This window comes from Varanus komodoensis, unplaced genomic scaffold (genome assembly GCF_004798865.1).
Source record: "Varanus komodoensis strain SLA01 unplaced genomic scaffold, ASM479886v1 scaffold3, whole genome shotgun sequence".
In the NCBI taxonomy this organism is placed as follows: Eukaryota; Metazoa; Chordata; class Lepidosauria; order Squamata; family Varanidae; genus Varanus; species Varanus komodoensis.
The window spans coordinates 34,185,048-34,207,352 of NW_025335761.1; the positions used below are offsets into that span (position 1 = coordinate 34,185,048).

General features: G+C 42.0%; 2 protein-coding genes across 2 annotated transcripts in view; one reads left to right on the forward strand and one right to left on the reverse strand.

The window, feature by feature from the left end:
• Positions 1-10,831, forward strand: part of GEMIN2 (gem nuclear organelle associated protein 2) — a 12,957-nt gene extending 2,126 nt beyond the window's left edge. The window contains exons 4-10 of the mRNA XM_044435951.1: positions 1,759-1,818; positions 2,058-2,171; positions 2,352-2,396; positions 4,519-4,587; positions 5,554-5,664; positions 6,371-6,429; positions 10,345-10,831. Of these exons, the coding sequence (XP_044291886.1) occupies positions 1,759-1,818; positions 2,058-2,171; positions 2,352-2,396; positions 4,519-4,587; positions 5,554-5,664; positions 6,371-6,429; positions 10,345-10,384 (498 nt within the window). The 3' untranslated portion in view covers positions 10,385-10,831. The remainder of the gene's footprint in view (positions 1-1,758; positions 1,819-2,057; positions 2,172-2,351; positions 2,397-4,518; positions 4,588-5,553; positions 5,665-6,370; positions 6,430-10,344) is intronic.
• Positions 10,832-14,188: 3,357 nt separating this feature from the next.
• On the reverse strand, positions 14,189-21,009 carry TRAPPC6B (trafficking protein particle complex subunit 6B). The gene is made up of 6 exons (XM_044437222.1): positions 20,791-21,009; positions 19,468-19,535; positions 17,859-17,976; positions 16,673-16,756; positions 15,319-15,412; positions 14,189-14,673 (listed from the first exon to the last, which is right to left on the reverse strand). Exons 1-6 carry the CDS (start codon positions 20,884-20,886, stop codon positions 14,642-14,644), a joined length of 492 nt encoding a protein of 163 aa, XP_044293157.1. The 5' UTR covers positions 20,887-21,009; the 3' UTR covers positions 14,189-14,641.
• Between the last annotated feature and the right edge of the window lie 1,296 nt (positions 21,010-22,305).

Below are 22,305 nucleotides of genomic sequence, written 5' to 3' on the forward strand. Positions count from 1 at the left end.
AGGGCTTGGAAATATGGGTACAAGGCAGCACCCTCTTTTTCAAGCCTGAAGCTGAAACTTTAAACAATTCCAGAAAGCCAAACAGAAGGCTCTGGATTTCATACTAAGGCTTACTTGGAAAGAAGCACGTGCATCTTGTAAGGGAGGTATTGTTATTATGTACATAGGAGAAAAGGGAACCAAAACACAAGAACTGGAGGAACATTTGAAAACAATACTTCAGACAGATGTCCATACATTCCTAAGTGCAGAGCTTCAAGTAGAATACAGTCCATACTGTGACATTGAGAGTCACAATAAAAAGCAAGTTGAATCATGAAGACAGAAGAAAACCTGAGAACCAGAACAAAGTCACAAAACCTTTTGAGTGGTTTCATCAGGCTCTCAGGAGAAAAAGGTTCTCATAGCAATCCAGCTGAAATTATTCAGGCTTGAAGCTAGAATGCCATGAGTTGAGACTCACAGGTCATTTAATGAACATGTGCAGGCTCATGTTCACAAAAGGGAGCTTTTAAAAGTAAACCTTAAACAAAGAGCATTGTGTTTTACTGCTGCCCCAATCATCTGTCTGATAATACCCCCTGAAGAGTTGCATGAGTAAGATTCTGCATTCAATATTTATTTATTGATTGATTATTGATTAGATTTTTTAGCCTGCCGCATTAACCACATGACTCCCTCTTTCTCTCAGCTAGACTAAATTTCAAGATCTTTTATTTTAGAAAGAAAAGGGGGTCTTATTCTAATCTTGACTTGTATAACATTATCATCCTCAAAAAAGGTTGGTGTGTGTGTCCAACAATCCAAAACAAAAAACCCTGTCACTCACCTCATTTTTTGCCTTTTAATTATTTTATTTTAATAAACTTTAGTTGTCTTGAGACCATTTTTCCCAGTATAACCTGAGAATGCAAAACTTGTCGGAAATGATAAGAAAAACAGGATTGTCATAATTAGAGAGCTGTTCAACTGCCTGTATTTATTCAGTGGTAGCAATAAACTGATTTTGATGGACTAGTATATGTGATCTAGTATATGTGACCTTGCATAGTCAGATTCCTTCATGGAAACATGGCACCCATTCATTTCACACATTAACAAAAATTCTTCAGATATTTCAGTAAAAGCCAGACATTATTTTGGATGGATGAACATGCCTTGCAAAGCTTTTATCATTCTGGGCCCCTGACATATTTTAATGATCTCTGTTGACATATAAGTACATGCTTACTTTTCTTTGCTGGGAAAATATGGTTCTTTTTGTTTTTCTGTAAAACATGAGACCATTAATTATTTCAAGTTATCATCCAATTAAAGAAACTTCAGTTGGCTGATCATATTAGATGACTGGTCAGCTAAAATGCAATCCAATACAAAATTAGATAGAAAAGAAGGTCAACTTCCAGCATTCCACAGCTGGCCTTACTGGCTGTGGCATGCTGGGAGCTGTTGGAAATTCGTCTAAATATGTACAGGACTGCATTCTTAATTGAGTAAACCTCTGAAGGAAGAAAGGCATAAGTTTTGTACATAAGCCTGTATTTCAGCAGGCATCATCTTAGAATAAGCATGTATGTAAGAGAAGAAAATAAAATGCCTCTTCTGAGGCTGCACTTGCTTTCTGCAGGTACATGTATGTTAAAATGATCAAAAATCTGAATTAGGAGCCTCTTTTTAGTTGATCAGAAAGTTTTCTAACTGATGTATGCTATAACTCCAAGAAAAGTTTGTACTAGATTTTAATTTTAAATCTTTCAGAGTGTGAACAAGCACAGGAATCACTGGAAGTCGCAGCATTTGGACAGCAATGTAACAATTGTGAGTAGAATTCAACATTTTAAACATAGTTGTTAAACTGCTTTTTCTATCATGTTCCAATTCAACTTTTAATTATTTTTTTATTATTTTGCTTTGAAGTTGCTTTACATTGTGATGTCTGTCTGAGGAAACTAATATACATGATAAATGACTTTGAGGGGAGAATTTTCTGGAAATCTAGGATTTTTTAAAATTGTTTCATTAATAAAGAAAAAAACCCTGCTTCTCTGTTTCTTCAGCCTAGATCAGATGATGAAGAAGGCTGGAAAAAATTTTGTCTGGGCGAAAAGTTATATTTAGACATGCCTATTCAAGTATCCAGTGATGAAAATCAAGGAATTGATTATGTACAGGTGGGTATCACTTTTGGACAAGGTATTGTACTTGTACTCAGTATCTATCTGCATCCTGATCCAGAGTCTGTATGTATGCTGAAGTAGTCACATTCTAGTCTCAAGCTAATTTGGAGATTTAGATTTCCAGCAAATACCATTTTAGCTTGCAAGATGCTGATATGTTATCTTTTCTTCTAGATTGGCTTTCCTCCACTGCTGAGCATTGTTAGTAGAATGAATCAGGTAATTCTACTCTGTAAATGTGGCTGATGGTGAGTTCTTTATAGTGTAATATCACTTATTCAGACATTCTATTACAATGGCATCTCTCATGGAAGGAAACAGCCAGCCTCATACTTCCATATAGCTGGAAGGTGCATCATGCTCTAAACTACAAGATCACTCTTTTCATTTGTATATAAGGTGCAGTCTCCATAAGTGGAGGATTATGGAGAATGTGCAGCAGGGAACATGACTGAAGTGGTGGTGGTGGTCATGTTCATTATATTTATTTAAATCCTGCCTATTCCCAGTGATTGGAACTCGAGGTGGCTCACATTAAAATTCACATAATTAAAACATTCAAAAGTATGCAAAATGTTAAAATATAATTAAACCAATTAAATATTAAAATTAAACTACAACCTAGATTACAAACACTACAAAACTATAATCAGTAAAACTATTCCAGTGCAAAATCATAGGCCATTCCCAAATGCCTGCTGGCATAAAAAGAGTTTAGCCAGCTTACAGACCCTTAACAGGTATTCCAGAGCCTTGGGGCAGCCACTGAGAAGGCCTTCTTCTCATTCCCACCAATCATGCCTGTGAGTGTGCTGGGACCAAGAGAACACCCCCTGAATTCTGCCCAGAATTTTGAATTCTGCCCAGAAACAGACTGGGAGCCATTGGCGCTGTTCAGCAAAGGAGTTTTATGCTCCTGGTAGCCCGCCCTAATTAGCAGCCTGGCAGCAGCTCTCTAAAGCAGCTGAAGTTTCCCAACATGCTTCAGAGGCAGCTCCACACAGAACATGTTACAGTAACCCCAACAGAATGTACCTAAGGCATGTGTTGCTGTAGACAGATCAGACAGTTCAATGAACGGGAGCAGCTGGTGCATTAGTTTAAACAGTGCAAATGTACTTCTGACTGCCGCTGAGACTTGGGCTTCCAGACTTAGGGTTGAATCCAAAAGTATACCCATGCTGGGAACCTTTGTTTTCAGGGGGAGTGTACTCGCATCCAGCACAGGCTGAATCCCTGTTCTCTGGTCTGCTGTCCAAATGACCAGGTGCACCTCTGTCTTGTCCATATTAAGCTTCAATTTGTTTTCCCTCATCCAGTCCATTTTGCCAATAGACATTGATGTGGACTGACACAGCTTCCTTGGAATGAGAAGGAAAGGCGAAATGGAGTTGAGTGTCATCAGCATAGTGGGGACACCAAACCCCAAAACTCCAGACAACCTCTCCCAACAGTTGTATGAAAATTTTAAATAGTATGGGGTACAGACCAGAACCCTAAGGAACTCCAGAGGTTAGTGGCCAGGGAGTTGAACAGGACCCCACCACCACCTTCTGGATCCATCCCTCCAGGAGAGAGTGAAGCCACTCTAAGAAAGTCCTCCCAGTTCCATCCCAGCAAGGCAACTGAGAAGGATGGTCAGTGGTATTGAAACCTGCTGAGAAATCCAGGGATACACTCCCCCAGTCTAGTTCTTGACACAGATCATCCACCACGGCTACCAAAGCTGTTCCTGCCCCAGGATTCATCATCTTGACAGCACCTCTTTCCTCCCTGCACTGCCCTCTAGAATGCCTCATGAACTGCAGCCTAAGACCCATGGCCAGTGCAGTTCTTTCTGTCAGCCTCATGGTGAGGGGAGGGTGCAGCAAGCAAGGAAACCCAGCTACATGGTCAGAGCAATTTTTAGACATCATAGTTGAGTTTCCAAAAAATGCTGTGGCCATCTAGATGCTGTCTAGTGGCCGTAGGATTGCACTCTGTGGGTAAGAATATTTGCCAACCACAATTATCTGATTCTCCACTTTGCCAATTAAAAATACTACAATACTACCAATTGTATTGTATACTAATACTAATACAAAATACTGCTGTTAAATATAAACAGTACTACACTGTACCAGCAACTATCTCATAGCATCATAATATATGAAGTGGCATTAATATTGCAAGACAGTGCTTGCATTTGATCCCAAGCAATAGTTGCTGCTATTAATTGGTCATCTGGTCATTGGATTACACCTAGTGGTTTTCTAGCAGGCCTTATCCACTAATGCAAGAACAATACTAAAGTAGAAATCACAGAAAGCAATTTCATAAAAGCTTTTCTTTTTCTTAAAAGGCAACGGTAACCAGCGTCTTGGAATACCTGACAAACTGGCTTGCAGAGAAGGAATTTACTTCAGAACTGGTAACTTGCACTTTTTCTTCATGTAGGAGTTGGTAATCCTTTTGAAATTAAGTGGAAGGAAATTGAATATGCATCTGTTTTTCATTAGTCACCTGAGAAGGTCTTTTCCAATTTGAACCTGCTTTGCATTTAACAGAGCTGTGGCCCTGTTTTGTCACAATGACATCACACTCTGAAGTGATATGCTTTTGTGAATCTATTTTTGGCATTTCAGATCAATTTGTCTTCCAAGTATGTATGATCCTTTCATTGTATTGATCATACTGTGTAATGATCCTACTTTTCAGACAATAATTGTTTCCTAAAGCAGTTCACATGATTGAAAAAGGCAGGTGTATAACTTGCCATCAGATGTACAACCTAAAAAAAGACAGGGCACACAAGGGAAGAGGAGAGGTTCATTTTTCAAGGCCAAAACAAAGTAGTGAGCTATAAACAGCCATTTACATGCACTTTGGGCCAGGCTGATTTTCTTTGCTGGTATTTTTCCTTGAAATGCAGTTGGTGGCTGTTTGGCTGATGGGTGGACGGGGCTAGAGTGTTCTTTTCCCCAACTTCTCCAGTTGCAGGAGTTCTGACAATTGGGGCTAAGCATTTTTTCTGGCATGAAGGGGGAAGCAAGCTCCCTGCCACTACTGGATTCTCTGCTTCATTTACTGATATCCTGTGGCTGCCACTGCTGTAGAAAAATTAAAAGGTATTACATATTCCAAAAATAAAGTATAAAATGTTTTCTGTTAACACATTACCACAGTGAATAGGAACCTCTGTGTCTCTAAGCTGCTGTCCAGTGTTGTTAGGTAGGTGCCTTGGACCGTCTATCAGTTTTATGCTGACTGACCTACTCAAAGACTTGTTACAGTGGTGGACCTTGGTAAAATGGACAATAACCATGTTTTTCTCTACTGGGATAAAATATCAGTGGTTGGTGAAATTCCAGTTGCAACTTTCCTTACACTTCTCTAGGGCAGATGGCTTTATGCTTTGTTGGCCTGTCTTGAGAAACCACTGTTACCAGAGGCACACTCCCTAATTCGGGAACTGGCCAGACGATGCTCCAAAGTGAGAGTCTTGGAGGTGAGCTGAATCAGCTGGTTATTTCAGGAAAACGTTGTATTCCATTCATGGTTAGATTTGATATCTTTCATTCACATAACATTATTTTACATTTTGTTTCTTTATTTGTACTGCAAATGATGGTTCAAACTGTAAAAAAGGAAGAGAATTTTGGATTCTCTTTTATTATTGAATATCAGAATAGTTTGTTTTTTCATTTGTTTATTTTTGATATTTGAATGCCACCCCGTACTCTAAGTTGAGAGTTCTTGTAGTAAATATTTATTATTGTAATACATTTAATAAATATTTGAGGGAAAGGTATCAGGGAATGCTGACAATAAGAACATAAGAAAAGCCATGCTGGATCAGACCAAAGGTTCCTCTAGTCCAGAACTCTGTACAAACCAGCTGCCTACAGGATCCCTCAAGCAGGATAGGTACAAGAGTTCTACCTGCCAAGCTCCTCAGCCTGGTGTATGCAGGCAGGCCACCTCTGGTAAAGGAGGTAGCACATAGCCAGCAAGGCTAGTAGCCAATGATAGCCTTCTCCTCCATGAATCTGTCCAATCTCCTTTTGCATTTAAATTACTCTTAAGTGTTCGCTGCAATATTTTTTGTGTTCACATGTTTCTAAAACATGTCTAGAATTATTGACATTCATCAAATTTGAGTCATACGCTATAATGGACTACACTGATACTTCCCCCCACCCTCTTTGTTGCAGGAAAACAAGAATGAAGAAAAGGTGTCTGCTCTGAACTTGTTAATTTGTTTAGTTGGCAGGTATGGCAAGTGACATAAGTTGACTGTGTGGAAGGTAAACTTGAGTCCACCTAAGCTTAACTTCTGGTAGACCACTGAAGATTTAACTTTTGTACTTGTCATTTTTCAGTACTCACAGTATGAGTTTGAACCACCTTCTTGACTGTGGGTAGTATCCAGTGGTGTCCCAGCACTACTGATAATGATGGTGCATGAATAAACCAGTGCTTGTTCAATGTAACCAACACACACTAGTGCTACAGGAGAAAGTGACAATTCCCAATGAAACTTGGTCACGCAGCCATGGTATCTCCAGGATTTTTTCAGGCGGAACACTGGCAGATGTAGCACGTAGCAATTTATTATTATAATTCACGTGCATAGCTTGCACCCCCACAACACATCTGTTCATGCTTTGTGTGTGTGCTTTCTTACTCAGTGTCGTGTTCCATGACATTTAGGAGCGTACACAGAGTAATAGAAGATCCTGGGTACAGAACAGTCCAGAAGAATGTTATGTTCATGAATTCCATTGAAACTTTATTTGGAGTGAGGGATAAATCACACACTCTAGGAGCAAGAAAGAAAAAGAAAACACAATTGTACAAACATAATGCAGCAATCATAAGAATACCATATCAAATATTTGATGGCATCACTGCCTTTCTTATTAAATTGGGTAGACTTGCACAATTCAGTAGGTCACACTGTGGAGAAATCTACACAGTATGGTTTATATGTTCCAGAGCCCATGATATGCCTAATGGCCCACTGGGTACATCATGGCTCTAAACCACTTTCCCCATGACACACAGTCAGAGCATTAAGGTTCTCCCCTGCTGCTGCTTAGCAGTAGTGCTGGGGAAAGGAAAACAGAAACAAGTATCACTTCAGCCTACCTATGAGAAGGCTAAATGGATGGAAGCTGCTATCCACCACTGCACCAAGCTGAGAAAGCTGCCCACACTGGCAGGTGGCAGGGGAACCTATTCCCTGCTTCTGCCACCAGTTCAAAACAGTTGGCAAGATGGCAGGGATGATCCCATCAGAAAGGGGTTGCTTATGGGCAACCCTTCCTACTGAGAGCCAAGCTCAGTTCTGCTGCATCTCCTCCAGAGAAGACCTAGCAAACCGCAACTTCATCTTTGCTCACCCACTGCTGAGAAGCTGCATAAGAATACAGAACAAGCCACACTCTGATCAGTCTCTCTACAGAAAGTCAATGTGAAAGCATGGCTTGCCCTGCACTGCCACGGCTTCTGTTGGAAACTGTTCACATGGGGAGGTTTTGACAGCCATGTCAAGTGCCACTTGGGCACATTGGTACAACTGTCAGGCAGTCACCCAGAGCCTCTTTACCAGAGCTGCAAGCCTTTCTGCCATACCTACTGAACAGCTGCTTAGCATTTAGAACCTCTGCTGGGCTTGTTTCATCAGGGCTCAGGTGAGATAGCAAGCCCAAGATTGGCTGCAAATCTTGCTGTAAGCCATGGATTGCTTATGAGCCACCCTGTGAGAACTGCAGGGTTGGAAAGTCATTTAAATGGGATGGTGTGACTTAGTGTCCTGCAGTAGCAAGGAATGGACCCAATGGCCCTCTGGCCCCTTTCAGCTCTACTTTTCTACGAACACACTACACTACAGTGGCTTCAAAGGCCATGACTTAAACTAGAATTAATGTCTTCACCTTAGAAACATTGGTGCACATTTTCTGCAGCAGTCTTTCACAACCTGCTGCCTTTCAGAAGTTAGAGCTACAACCCCAAGCGCTCCTGGCTAATGATCTTGCTGTCTGGGACTGCTAGGAAGTCCAAAGCACTGGAAAGTCCCATGTTGGGAAAGGGTAAAGAAAGAGTAGTATTGAGTCTTGAGAGTACCTTTAGCAGTGGAAAAAGAAATGTGTGCTTGCTCAGGGACTGACCTACACATTTGACTTTTCATATGTTATCAGCCACTTTTGCATCAGCTGCTAATAGAACTTTTGCACTTTGAACTGAAACAATTTGTTTGGAACCACATTTTTCCTGGAACTGCATGTTTTTGTGACATTTTTAAAAAGTCTTAATGGCATCAGAGAACATCACAGTTTTTGGTAGACCTGGTGACTGGGGAGTGGCAAGGCCTACACAGCAATTCTACTAAGACAGGGAGACCTGGTCTCTGAGAAATTGTATATCATGTTTACCCTCTGTTGCTTTTCAGTATCATTCAATCCCTTGATCGTTCCACCCCATGTTCATGGTCCATGGGCCAAGAGCTATTAAACAGTTTAAGGCGTGGATTGTTAGCCAGAAAATCATTCCTAGATTCTAGTTTATAAACAGCACAATAGAAACAAATTCACTCAATAATCTCAACTGTTTTGTTTATTTATTACTGCAATATGTGAAAAAATACTAAATTTTGAGGAGCTGTGCGGCCCTCTAGCTCAGCTCTGAGGGAGGAGAGGCTACAATTTTTGCCTTTTGCAACAGTTAAAAAATGCCCCCTTCTGACAATAAATTGATGCTACAGTCATTCTTGCATCTGCATTTCTTTAAAACACCAACACGCTACATTGCAAAATCCTCTTATACTACTTTACCTTCCCCCTCACCACAAAGTGGGATTAACAGCACTTAGTGAAACGATAGGATACATGCATCCCATGCTTTCTCAGTCACAGCACAGCACTCCTCCTGTAGTTTTGATACCATAATGACAAACTTTTATCTGTAAACATTTTTAGGATAATATTTTTAATGTTAATATTTTTTCCTGAGTTTATAAACAAGTCTTGTATTAGACTGTTGGTGCCAACTATTTTTAGACGTGTTACTGCCCAAACTCAACTGCATTAAACTCCTGAATTTCTAAATTAGTTTTTGTTAGGCCTCGGTTACTTTCTAACAGGGTAGATCACAACAAGGTTTAACATACTCGGGGAGATTAGCAGAGATAATATATTAACAATTGCTGCAAATTCATTAATCGGTTAAAACTCTGAAAGATGGGAGCAGGCTAGTTTGTTATAAAATTTTGCTCCTTAAGTTTTACAAAGGCTTTTTAAAATGAAAGCTGGGAATCCGTAGATCCATCTCATCCATAGCAGGAAGGGCTGCACTGTTTTCCCTTCCTGTAGACACCTATGAGCCTAGGAGCAAAACATGGGCAAATTGTGTTAGTTACATTACACAAACATTGGTTTCTACTACCACGAGGCCAATAAGACTAAGACTGGTTCACTACTGTATTCTGTTGCTTTGTAAATGTTCAAGGAGCATTATTTGCCTCTCATCTGATCAGTTCCTGGATGGGAAACTGCCTGCAAGTTTCATGGGTTTTAAGTTCCATTACAGAAGAAAAGTGGGAAATAAACTAAATGAATTACATAAATAAACCAGCTAGGAATATCAGACAACTACTCTATGCTATAGGTTCTAGCATACCTGCTCCTGGCTTTGTCTGATCTCCCATCCCAGGTGATTCTTCATTCATTAGCAATGATAGATTCTTATATCTTTTCAAGTGTATGTTGCAAAGTGGGGAAGGGAGGATGCATCTCTCAGTAGCCTTCAGCAGCTTTCATGGGATTCTTCCAAACAGTTTGAGCCTGCAAGTGCCAGATCCTAATTCATGGGCTCCCCAGGCTTAATTTTTTATGGATCTTGTTATACCATGCCTAGTGTGGCTACCTCTGTACATAGTTCCACTCAGGCTTTGTAGTCCTGTGCTGAAACCCTGACTCCTCTATCTGCAGAGGTACTGTACTTAAAAGAGGTATATCCTTGAACCTGATTTAATGTATCGGTGTTCAACCTGAAGAGCATTTAGATACATGTGCTATGTTTCTTCAATTTATTTTAAATCTTGCTTGAGATTTTTCTTAAAGATTAATTAATTTGATTGTATTAAAGATTAATACAACTTTCATGGATTTTTTCCACCTCCCAACAGGTATTTTGACCAGCATGACCTGGCTGATGAAGCATCCTGATAAGTCTGGAGAACATTCAAGCTCAGGATGTTATAGTAGAATGCTATACCAGGGTTATCAGCCAGCTTCTCTGTGCCTCCAAGTGTGAAAAATGGCAAACATCATGTCCCACCTTCCAGTACGGCCTCAGTAGGTAGGAAGAATTGTGTGATCTGAAAACAAAGACTAATTTAAATGAGTATTCTGAGCAAGAGTAGTGCTGGATGGTGCCACTTGCAAGAGGTCAACAGCAGAGTGCCTAAACACTTTCTTACGGACTCATTTGCCTCCAACATTTATTGAGGTGAAATCTATATACAAACTGCAGGCACCTACTTATTCCAGCTACTTCAGCATGGAACCATGTTTTTTTAATCTTACTAGAAGCCTAATTGAATTGAATCAGGCTAATGTACAGATTTGAAACTTTTTATGTTTGACAATAAACTTTTAAAAAATGTTTTTAAATTATGTGTGCACAGGTGTTGAGCTCTAGTACCTATTAGGTCTTTGCACTGGCTGTATGTGACTTAAAAGGATGTGGTCATATGGCTTCTCTAAATGGAAAGGAACTGCAGAGATGGGGAAAGGGGCATACTGGAATGCAAGGTGGAGGCTGTTGCTCTATACAAAGCTAGCTGCTACAATGTCGCACTTCTCCCACATGTAATAAGCCTATTTTTAATCCAAAATATACCTATTCTGCTGTTATCTTTCCCCCTGACTTAACTTCTCCCATACCAGTCATTGGAAGGTATTAGCAAAGGTTAACCAAGATTTAATTGGTGGAAGACAGTATAAGTTCTTGATTCTGTCCATACCTTGCTCAAGCATTTGTGGTCTCTTATTCTCAACAACACTGGTTGTGCTGGTTCAGAATTACACCAAAGACCAACCTTCAATGAGTCACTTGCTTTTAAGTTATTCTATAGTACACCAGCATTCCACAAGATGAGCATCAAAAATCCAAAGTATTTCTTCACTCAGGTAAATTTTATGATTTAACCATGTGCAGGCTAAACATGGAACCTGTCATTCTTAGCCAGACCAGGACAATATCCTACCTGCAGTTCTTGAGAAATGACTATTAGCAGAGTGCTGCTTTGAGCCCAAGGGTTTTACTGTTCTAGCTTCCCTATGGTTTTTACCCCTTATACCAGGGGTCCTCAAACTTTTTCACCAGGGGGCCAGTTGAAACCTGCCAGTGCTGGGCGCGGGCCGGAAAGATGGTGCTGGCGGTGTGCACGGGGGTGGTGTGTGCAGGCACGTGTGCTGAGGTGGGGCCGGGGCACTTGGCGAGGCAAGGCGCGGGCAGAGGCAGACACGCGCCACAAGGTGGGTGCACAAGGCAGCAGCTTGCTCGCTTGGAGATCCTTTGAGTGAGCAAACCGCTGCCTCCCTACGCATGGGGCGAGGTGGGCAGCGGCGGGCCAGATAAATGGGCATGGCGGGCTGGATGCAGCCCCTGGGCCATAGTTTGAGGACCCATACCTTCAGTTCAGATGTGACAGGGGAAACTGAAATAGTTTATATATATAAATAAATTTATATTTACATTGCCACAATGGCACCAGCTTCCTTGCCTTTAATTCCATCAAGTATTGGAATCCAACAATAAATAATGATTTTTCTCTAGCTGAAGAATTTCCAGCTGAAAAAAATAAAACAGTAATTCATCAGGGGGAATCAGGCAGCATAAATAGATACAATGGCCATATTTGACTGCTTGAGAATTCTTCATCATGAGGTAGGTGTACATCTCTTCACACGATGGAATTGACTTCCACAAGATGAAGCAATAACCAGCAGGTTACATGGCTTCAAAAGGGGACTGGACAAATTCATGGAGGATAACACTACCCACGGCTACTAGACCTGACTGCTACAAGCTAACCCCATTATCAGAGGCAGGGCACCTATGTAGGCCAGTTGCTGGAGAACATGCTTGAGGGTGTGCTTTTGCACTCATGTCCTACTTACTTGTTTCCCATGGGAAATTGATTGGCTACTGTGGGAACAGAATAATGGAGTAGATTAACCTGTGGAAAGCATAGTTATTATGTTCTTAAGTGCATCCCTGTTGATTCTGTTAGATCTTGACCTCACAGTTGATAGCAAACATGATGTCCTGGGCTGCCAATTAATGTATTATTAAGTGGTGGCTTTAGAAGATGGTGCTGAAGACACTACAGCTCACTGCTGCTCTCAAGGTTTAATTTTCTCTCTCATGTTTTTACCTACACACACTTAAACCACTCAGAGGTCTGGAATGCAGTATTAGCTGCATTCTTTTTTCTATCTAGCTCCAAGAAGACTGAAAATTCCAAAGTAAGTGTCTGAAAGCTAGGATGTGGGCCAATGAATTGAAGTTTATATAGGATGGAAGTGGCTTTGAGGAGTAGAGATGTAGACTGGGAAATAAGGTTTTGGTTGATTCTAGAAGGAACAACATTCTCCTAAAAGAATGAGGTTCACAGTTCAGGAATGCTCCATGAACAAGCTTTGCTACTCAGGTGGTGGCAAGGAGTGCTTTGCCCAGCTTAAGCTGACCCAAACGATCTTTCTTCCTTGGCAAGGAAAGTCTGGCCCTGACTACATATGCTTTTATTGTCTTAACACTGGAGTAGCATATGCTACATGGCTGTGTCTTTGAAAGGCATCTGGAAAATTCAGCTATATGCCACAAGAGGTCTGTGCCTGACTGGTACACAAGAACACATGACCACCTTTGTTACAACTGCACCAGCAACCAATACACTTCTGTGATTAACGTCTATGTAGGATTACTTTTTTAAAAGTATACATTTTTTTGAACCCAAGCTTTTTATGGCTTTAAAGGACAACCTCTTCCCATTGAGCCTAGTCAATAAGATCTGTTGGAGGGGCTTTTCTGCATGCCCTGCCTTTATCTTAGGTACATGGACAACTTATATTCCTCCATATGTTTTTCTCTACAGCTCCCATCAGCCCTAGACAGCGTGACCAATAGCAGAACCAGTTGTAGGCTAAAATATTTAGGCCACAAGTTGTCCATCCCTGACCTGTAAGATCCTGTTGGAGGCTGGTTTGTTGCACCACTGCTCTGCATGATGTATTTGCCTGGAGTACGACTGTCTGGCGACAGTGACACACGCTTTGATGACTTCCCGCCTTGACTTCTGTAACGCGCTTTACTTGGGGCTACCCTTGAAGACGTCCAGATACTTCAATTGGTTCAAAATAGAGCTGCCAGGTTGCTGACGGGAACTGGGTGTTACGTTCACATGACTCCAGTCCTCCGTCAGCTTCACTAGCTTCCCATTGAAGTCCGGGCCCAATTCAAGGTGTTGGTGATGACCTATAAAGCCCTAAACGGCTTGGGACCTGGCTACCTGAAGGAGCGCTTACGTCCATATACGCCCGCCCACCCCCTGAGATCTGCGGGAGAGGCCCTTCTCCAGGAACCCTCCATGAAGGAAATTAGGAGGGTAGGTACTCGGAAGAGGGCTTTCTCAGCGGTGGCGCCCAATCTATGGAATGCGCTCCCCAGAGAGGTCCGCCTGGCGCTGTCGTTATTTGTTTTTCAGTGCCAGGCGAAGATCCTTTTTATTCAAACATCATTTTAATTGCTAATATTATTTGCTTAATTCTTCGGCCAGGGCGACTTATTTTATAATGTTAATGTGTTTTATATTTTTAGTGTTTTATATTTTAACTGATGTTTTGTAAGCCGCCCCGAGGCTTCGGCGAATGGGGCGGCATAGAAATTTTTAAATAAATAAATAAAATTGTCTTTTCACCATCTTAAGATTATAGTTATACAATTAGTAAGCTAAGAAATCTTACTTGAGATTGGGGACACAAATTTATTCTATAGGTTTCAGTCATCTAAAAGATAATTTGATTAAACATTGCAGCCTTAGTTAAAATAAGAAGAATTCACTGCATACAAGGATCTTGCAAAGCCCACCTTTGGATCAGAGCCACGAACCAATTCTGTATTGCTAGAGCAAAATACTGATAATTAACCAGAAATTAGAACTGGGCATTTAATTAAGATTGCCATTCTATCAATACAAAGTTGTAAAATGCATCATCATCTTGGAAACACACAAGCTGAATACTACAAATCTACAAGAGAAGCTAGGAAGAAAGGGGCATTTGTCATATCAAAAAGTTCTTCAGGCGATTTGTCTAAATTTTACATAAAACAGAACAACTTCATGTAAATATAATTATAAATAAAATATACTGTTTATTTTTGCATTTTACAAAGCAGGAGGATGATTTTATACATGTCTATATCTTCTGAATCATCACCTGAAATTTACCTGCAAAGAACAGAAAAAAATGGTTACAGAACCTTACCCTGGCAGATACAACCATTCATCAAGTTCAGGAAGTACAGTTACTTGTCAGAAGAACCTAGGACACAATGCTATTGCTGCTGTGGCAAATGCTCATAAGCATCCAAACTTGGGGGCTTATGAGAATCCTATGCAAGGTTCAGCAGCAATGATAACCCTGCATCCTGCATTCTCCCTTAGATGGCTGATTTTGACTGTATAGATTTAGCACCAGGAAGGTAGATGGAAGAAGGCTGAGGTGCCCACTGGAAGTGGCTGAGTCTCTTCCCCTCCCAGCCTTGGTACACCCTTATTTTCCTGAGGCCTCAAGGTGCCTCACCCAACTGCAAGAAGGGAAGATGGGGGATCAGCCTTCCCATGGATCTTGTAGGAGGGACTTTGAAGAAATCAACGGACTCTTAGATGATGTTGAGGGTTGGAAGGTTATAACTTTTAGTATAATCTCGATATAACCAGCTCTGTCCAGGTGGTAGATAAAATGTTAATAATGGTAGCTAATAATCAGTCATTTGTCTCTCTCATTTTCTATGATGGGTTAGGTACCAAACAACTGTTCAAGTGGGAAACACAACTGATACATAAATTATTGCTAATATAGAGTGTACTTACATGCAGGCATTGTTGACACCTCAGCTGTTACAATGCTCTTGATTCCCAGGTTTGATAATGCACCTCTAATTAATCCACAAGTAAATGCCAAATACTGAAAAATACATTAAAAATGAAAATCTAATGTTTAAATTATTCATACCTGCCATTCTTTAAGTTCATGCTGAAGAAGTTAAACATGAAGATATTTACACACTGTTGGGGTTTGACAGAAAGTGTGGTGGGAGGAAAATTTTTCCTTTGTCTCTTCTAGTTGTTCCCAGAGGAAGGGAAACAAACTATGCCACTTCCAAGTCTGGTGTTCCCCCATCCTATTCCCAGAGTATGGCAATCATTGTCATCCATGCTCTCCCTGAGTTCTGGCAACAAAGCAAAAATGACCGGTCCTCCAGTACAAGCTTTTGAGGACAGACCTTTTCCAACTCCCCGTCCCTCCCCATGGGTGAGATAACCCCCCCTCCCAAATCCTATGGTCTGTGTAGCATCTTCCCTGGGCTAAGAGGATATCATCTTTTGTGTTCTTGCACAGAAATTATCATTTAGTAGCCTACTCTGTAGGTCACCAAATTATAATTAACTCTGGTCAGGCTATCTGTCCAGTAAAGGGTGCAGCTGGTGCACACCTGGTGGAAGGCACTCCATGCCCCACAGGCCACTGTGATCTCATAGCAGTGATTAAATGATCAACACCCCAAATGAGTAACTTTATTCTTTAGGGGAGTGTGTTCCTTTCCAAAACAGATTGTAACCTCCATGGTGCTATTTCCCAAGTTTTTGTGGGCCCTGGGCAAGATACCCTCAGTAGGCCCCCTCCCTCAGTGTGTTTGCCTTGCCAGCACCATTTTCACCAGTTAGTATTGTTCTTCTTTCTCATCATCACCACTACTTGCTTGCTTGGCAGGCAGAGCCAGAAACTGAGGAAGAAGCATGTTGCAATGGTGATCAGAAGGAGCAAACGAGGGGTCTCTTTTCAGTGGGCTCCTGCTGTAATGTGGGCCCTCAGCAGATGCCCCATCACGTTGGCCCTGCCTCATGCAGGACATGAGGAATAGGACCCATAAACCGAAATCCTTTGATAGTCTAGCATGCAGACTATCTATATAAGTGATAGGATACTCTCCGGATTTTATCTGCCAAATTTACGATAATATATACCAACATGAAACACAAAAGCATTACGGAGATGCCCAAGAGAACCAGAGGTAATGCATAATCCAAGGCCAAGTGCGGTTATGGCTCTACCCCACAAACATGCATAGGGACAAAAAGCTACATAGGGCTTAAGCTACAACTCAATAAAGAATCCAAACTTTGAAGAGACTATGAATTACACATGATATGATGTAATACGTACCTTAGGGGCATGTTCCAGATACTGTTTACCAGCAGACATTTGAGTCAGGAGACGAAATTTGTTATCCTGAAGCACATAAATGCCCTGCAGAAATGGATAACAGGATCTTCCATTTAAAATTTTCTCTATTATATTGTCATCATAAAGCCACAGCCTCAAATTTGCAAGAGCTGAGCAGGAATGTGAAGGAAAAGGCTTTTGGAGGACATTCACTCTTTGATATTTTTGTTAATTACTTCAACAAGGAAGTGCAGGGAATGCTGATCAAATATGCAGATGATGCAAAATTGGGTGCGACAGCTAATACCTCGGAAGTCAAAAACAAAATTAAAAGTGATCTAAATAGGCTGGAGTGCTGGGCTAAAAGCAACAGAATGAAATTCGACAGGGACTAATGCCAAGTTCTACACCTAGGAACAGGGAACAAAATGCAGTGATACAAGATGGAGGATACTTGGCTCAAGAGTACTACAAGCAAGAAGGATCTTGAAATTGTGGTAAATCACAAGCTGAATTAGTGAACAATGTGATGTGACTAAGAAAAAAGGAAAAGAAAATGCTATTTGGGCTACATCAACAGAAGTTTAGCTTCCAAATCACATGAGGTACTGGTTTCCCTTCTGTTTGACACTAATTAGGTCCCATCTTGCGTGCTGCATCCAGTTCTGGGCAGTGTACTTCAAAATGAATGTAGATTAACTGAAGGGGGGTCAGAGGAGAGAGATAAGGATGATTAGAAATCTGGAAACAAAGCCCTGTAAGGAAAGATTGAAAGGACTGGGCATGTTTAGCCTTGAGAAGACTGAGGGAAGATATGATAGCATTTGTTAAATATCTGGAAGACTTTCACATGGAGGAGGATCAGGATCTCGTCTCCATCATGCCAAAGTACAGGATACAGAATAATGGACTCAAGTTACAGGAAGCCAGATTCTGGATGGACATCAAGAAAAATTTCCTGACTGCTATAGCAGTACAGCAATGGAACCAATTACCTAGGAAGGTCATGGGCTCTCCCACACTGGAGGCATGCAAGAGGCAGCTGGACGGTCATCTGTCAGGGATACTTCAACTTTGGTGTCCTGCATTGAGCAGGAGGTTGGACTCAATGGTCTAACAGGCCCATTCCAACTCTACTGTTCAATGATTCTAAAACTGCTCTGCAAAATTAATATTCTTACAATACCTGATGATTGGTCCTGAGGTTATCAATTTGCTTTTTGAACACAGTAGTCCAAAAATCTTTGCAGATAAACTTCATTATATCTAGTTCATCTTTGAATCTGGCAGTATCTTTGGTAAACCTAAACAAAATCAATTCAAAATATTAGAGTCACTTGATAATCTTCAAATAAGTTTACAGTACAGCAAGAGACCAGTCTTATGGTCCGTAGACAGCATCTAAGGTCTATAGAATTTTTCAGATTCCCAGACCCAAAGTTGGAGATAGCTGGAAAGTGGAGCTCTCACCCCCTTTCAGCCAGCACAGAAAAAAGCTTGCTGGCTACTCTTCCAACCTCAAGGAGGGGGGAAAAGTGGTTGCTGCAGTGGGCAGGGAAGGGGGGAGGCAAGAGAAGCCAAGCCAAGGGCTATTCTGATGCTCCTCTACCCGACAGGAAGTTGCAGAGAGACAGGCAAAGAAGCCCATCTAGCAAAAATGGAAAGAGGGAGCACATGGAGGCAGAGATCACTACTGCTGCTGCTTCCATTCTGCATTCCATGACTCAGAGAAGCCTCTGAATGGGGCAGCTTAAAGACATCACCATAGGATTGCACCATAATGTATTAGGATGTGTGCAGAAATGTTTTATATATAAAATGCTCCCAAACGAGGCTTGTATTGTGCAGCTGCCCTTCCTCAAACACAAAACTTTACAGTAAGTGGTTTGCGTATGCAGATATTGTTGTCTCCCACTTGTAACCAATAGTTACAAATAGTAATCAAATTTCAAATAGTAATCAAACAATGGATATGTTTTAAGCTATAGGAACAAAAATTAAGATATTTGAATCTTTTTGTACAGTGTGAACCAAATAAAATACATATGTCCTAAAAAGGAAAAGAATATAGATGGCAAAACATAATTATTATCACATTAAGAACTATAAGCAATTTCAAAAACCTGACCTAATTAACTCACCAAACTAAGATTTAAGTATATCAGAACAGTATTTTTCAAGCTTTTTAGATCAAGGACCCACTTTTAGCCCAGAATTTGAAAATGGGGCCAAGATCTATTCCACTACCATCCTTTTTTCTCATTAAAAAAAGAAAGGAAGGTAAAGGGAAAAAAAGAAAATGGGATTACTGCTGGGAGTGCAATTATACTCTGACACAAACCATTTGAGTGCCACTACTTGCAACCTACCTGCTAAGACTACTATACAGTTCTTCAAGTCAATTACCTGATACTTCAGAAAAGTCATAAATATTTCTTCCAGGCTGCTGAAAACAACACTTCTCAATCTGCATCTATATTTGTGTAAATGTACACAATCCGGCGCTCTCCAAACTTGGACTATATCTCCCATAACTGCCAGTTATCACAAGCTATTGTAGTCATAACTGGGAAGAGAGAGGGATATAGCATAACACATCTAGAAAGTACCAGGTTGGTGAATGGTGACCTAGAGCAAGTTATGAGCCAAGTCCCTTAGCAAATTTCTGAGTCTTCTGAGATCCACTTGAATATGCATACTCTTCCTAGAAGAACATCAGGAAAACTGCTAGAATATTTTCTAATATAAAGTAAAATAACCTGTCATGAGAGAAGTTATGCATTAATTCCACTCACCTTTCTATTAATCCCTGTCCCACTCTAAACCCCATATTTTCCAGTTTTGTGATGCATCGTCCATTTTCCTGTAAGGTAGAAAAATGACAATCTTATAGCAAGAGTGTGTGTGTAAGAGACTCCCAGCAAACTGTAGAATAAGCTTCCATGGACCAGAGCACACTTCATGAGATCTGATTAAGTGAACTATGCAATAATACATTCTTTGTACATATGTAATATAGTGTTTTCAGTGCCACAGAACTCTGCACTGTTCTAATAAACAGTGCTACACTTAAAAAGCCTGAAATCTGACTTATTTTCAGATTATATAGAACCTAGACAGAGGTCTTGCCAAAGCATCAGAACAACATAGACACTACATGTAGTTTTAACCCTGTTAATCATAATGTAATTATTATATGATCTCCAACACCCTGGGTAGAGGCAGGCTTCTCCAAAACTCCAAAAATTGGTAGTTTCTATATCTGGATTACAGTCTGACCTAGCAGAGAAGGACAATAATGGTGTATTAAGGAAGGAAGTGTAGAACAAACTCATCAGTTTCCTAAAATAAATGCATACTTATACCAAAAAGGGGCTCTAAAAGAATAAAAGCAGACACCAATCTGTTCCGTTAAACTGCAGTTTGAAGTGACCTGACAGACAAATCAAAAGAACAGATTTTTTAAATCATCAAAAATGCTTCTGGATAAGGCTTGCAGTGCCATAACCATGCCTCATTCACTGAATATTAACGGGAAGAGGGTTTCCAGATGACGCTTTTAGGGCACCATCGCCCTGCTTCATTCATGGAACTTTACAGAGGCCCAGACAACCTAACCTTCAACTCGTAACCCTCCCATGTTTTCCCAGCGCTTCTTCCATCTTTTCTCTCACCGGGGGGGGGGGGGGGGGGGGCAGCCTTGCTACCCAGCGCCTTCCGACTGTAGCACCAGAAGCGGGTGAGGGAAACCCTTATCAACACCGTGCATGCCCCAAATGAGCTTTAAGCCTGGGCATCGAGCGGAACCTCTTGACCAATCTGTTCAGCCACCAAAGTTTAGGAACGCCTGGGCAACAAAAGCCCCACGAGAACGGATGCTGCGAAGCGCAGATAAGCAGTAGCAGCACCGGAGGGTTCCCATCTTCCGAATGGAGAGGTGCCCCCTGCGCCCTATGGGGGGTGGGGCGCCGCCGATGCCCGGGCATTACGGCGTAGTGCTTAAAGCGCCCTGCAGGCCACCGTGAACTCAGGCGTCAGCACTGCGGTGCCCGGGTTCCGCCTCTCTTCCCTACCGGGGAAAGCGCCGGCTCCTTCGTGCAACGGCGACGCTCACTCACCCCGTCGCCTTGCTCCGCGGCGCGATACAGCCCAGACACCATCTCGTTGTGCAACAACAGGAAGAGGGCCTCGTCTGCCATCTCCGACTTGTTCATGTCAGGCCGCTCCCGACGTGATGGGAAACGCTAGGCAAGCAGGCACGCAGGCCAGCCGGCCCTCTCGCCCTTCTCCTGGCCTAGGCCAAACCCGGTCCCTCCTTAAGAGCAGAGGCGGAACTACCAAGGCAACCGCCGGCGGCTTCTGGGGTGGGGCTCTTGGAAGTTCCCGCCTCAGCGATCCAGCCCGCCCGGAATAGGGGCGGGGCGTTCAGAAGTAAACTGGGCTTGAAGGGGCCGTTCTTGCTTATTTACCTGTGTGGGAAAGTTTCGTGGAACACCTTGAGGCTGACCTCCGAACCGATGTGCATCAGACCGAACGGCGGGTCGCGGCATCCAGCCTTGGTGGGGGCTGCAAACCGAGGCCGTCTGTCGTCTAGTTCGATCCGCTGGGAGGTAGATCGGAAAAGTGCCGCTGAGTTGAGCGCGACAGGACTTCCAAACTGCGAGGCATTTGGGAAGCGATCTTGTGAGCTGGAGTAGGATAGTGGCTCTACAAATTATTAAATCCCTTATGTGCTCAACCATTGTCAGCCTCCACCACAGCTATCTAGAATATTGATAATGTTGTTGTTGTTAGTCGCGAAGTCGTGTCCGACCCGTCGCGACCCCATGGGCAACATTCCTCCAGGCCTTCCTGTCCTCCACCAACCCCGGGGTTCACTTAAGCTCACCCGAACTACTTCAGTGACTCCATCTAGCTACCTCATTCTCTACCGTCCCCTTCTTCTTTTGCCATCTATTGTTCCCAGCATTAGACTCTTCTCCAGGGAGTCCTTCCTTCTCATTAGGTGGCCAAAGTATTTGAGTTTCATCTTCAGGATCTGGCCTTCTAAAGAGCAGTCAGGGTTGATCTCCTCTAGGACTGACCAGTTTGATCGCCTTACGGTCCAGGGGACTCGCAGGAGTCTCCTCCAGCAGCACAATTCAAAGGCCTCAATTCTTTGGCACTCAGCTTTCCTTATGGTCCAGCTTTCACAGCCATACATTGCAACTGGGAAAACCATAGCCTTGACTATATGCACTTTTGTTGGCAAGGTAATGTCTCTGCTTTTTAGTATGCTGTCTAGATTTGCCATAGCTTTCCTCCCCAGGAGCAAGCATCTTTTAATTTCTTGGCTGCAATCCCCATCTGTGGAGATCTTGGAGCCCAGGAAAATAAAATCTGTCACTACCTCCATTTCTTCCCCATCTATTTGCCAGGAAGTGAGGACTGGATGCCATGATCTTAGTTTTCTTAATGTTGAGTTTCAAGCCAACCTTTGCGCTCTCCTCCTTCACCTGCATCAAGAGGCTCTTTAGTTCCTCTTCACTTTCTGCCATTAGAGTGGTATCATCTGCATATCTGAGGTTGTTGATATTTCTCCCAGCCATCTTAATTCCAACTGATGATTCATCTAGCCCCACCTTTCTCATGAT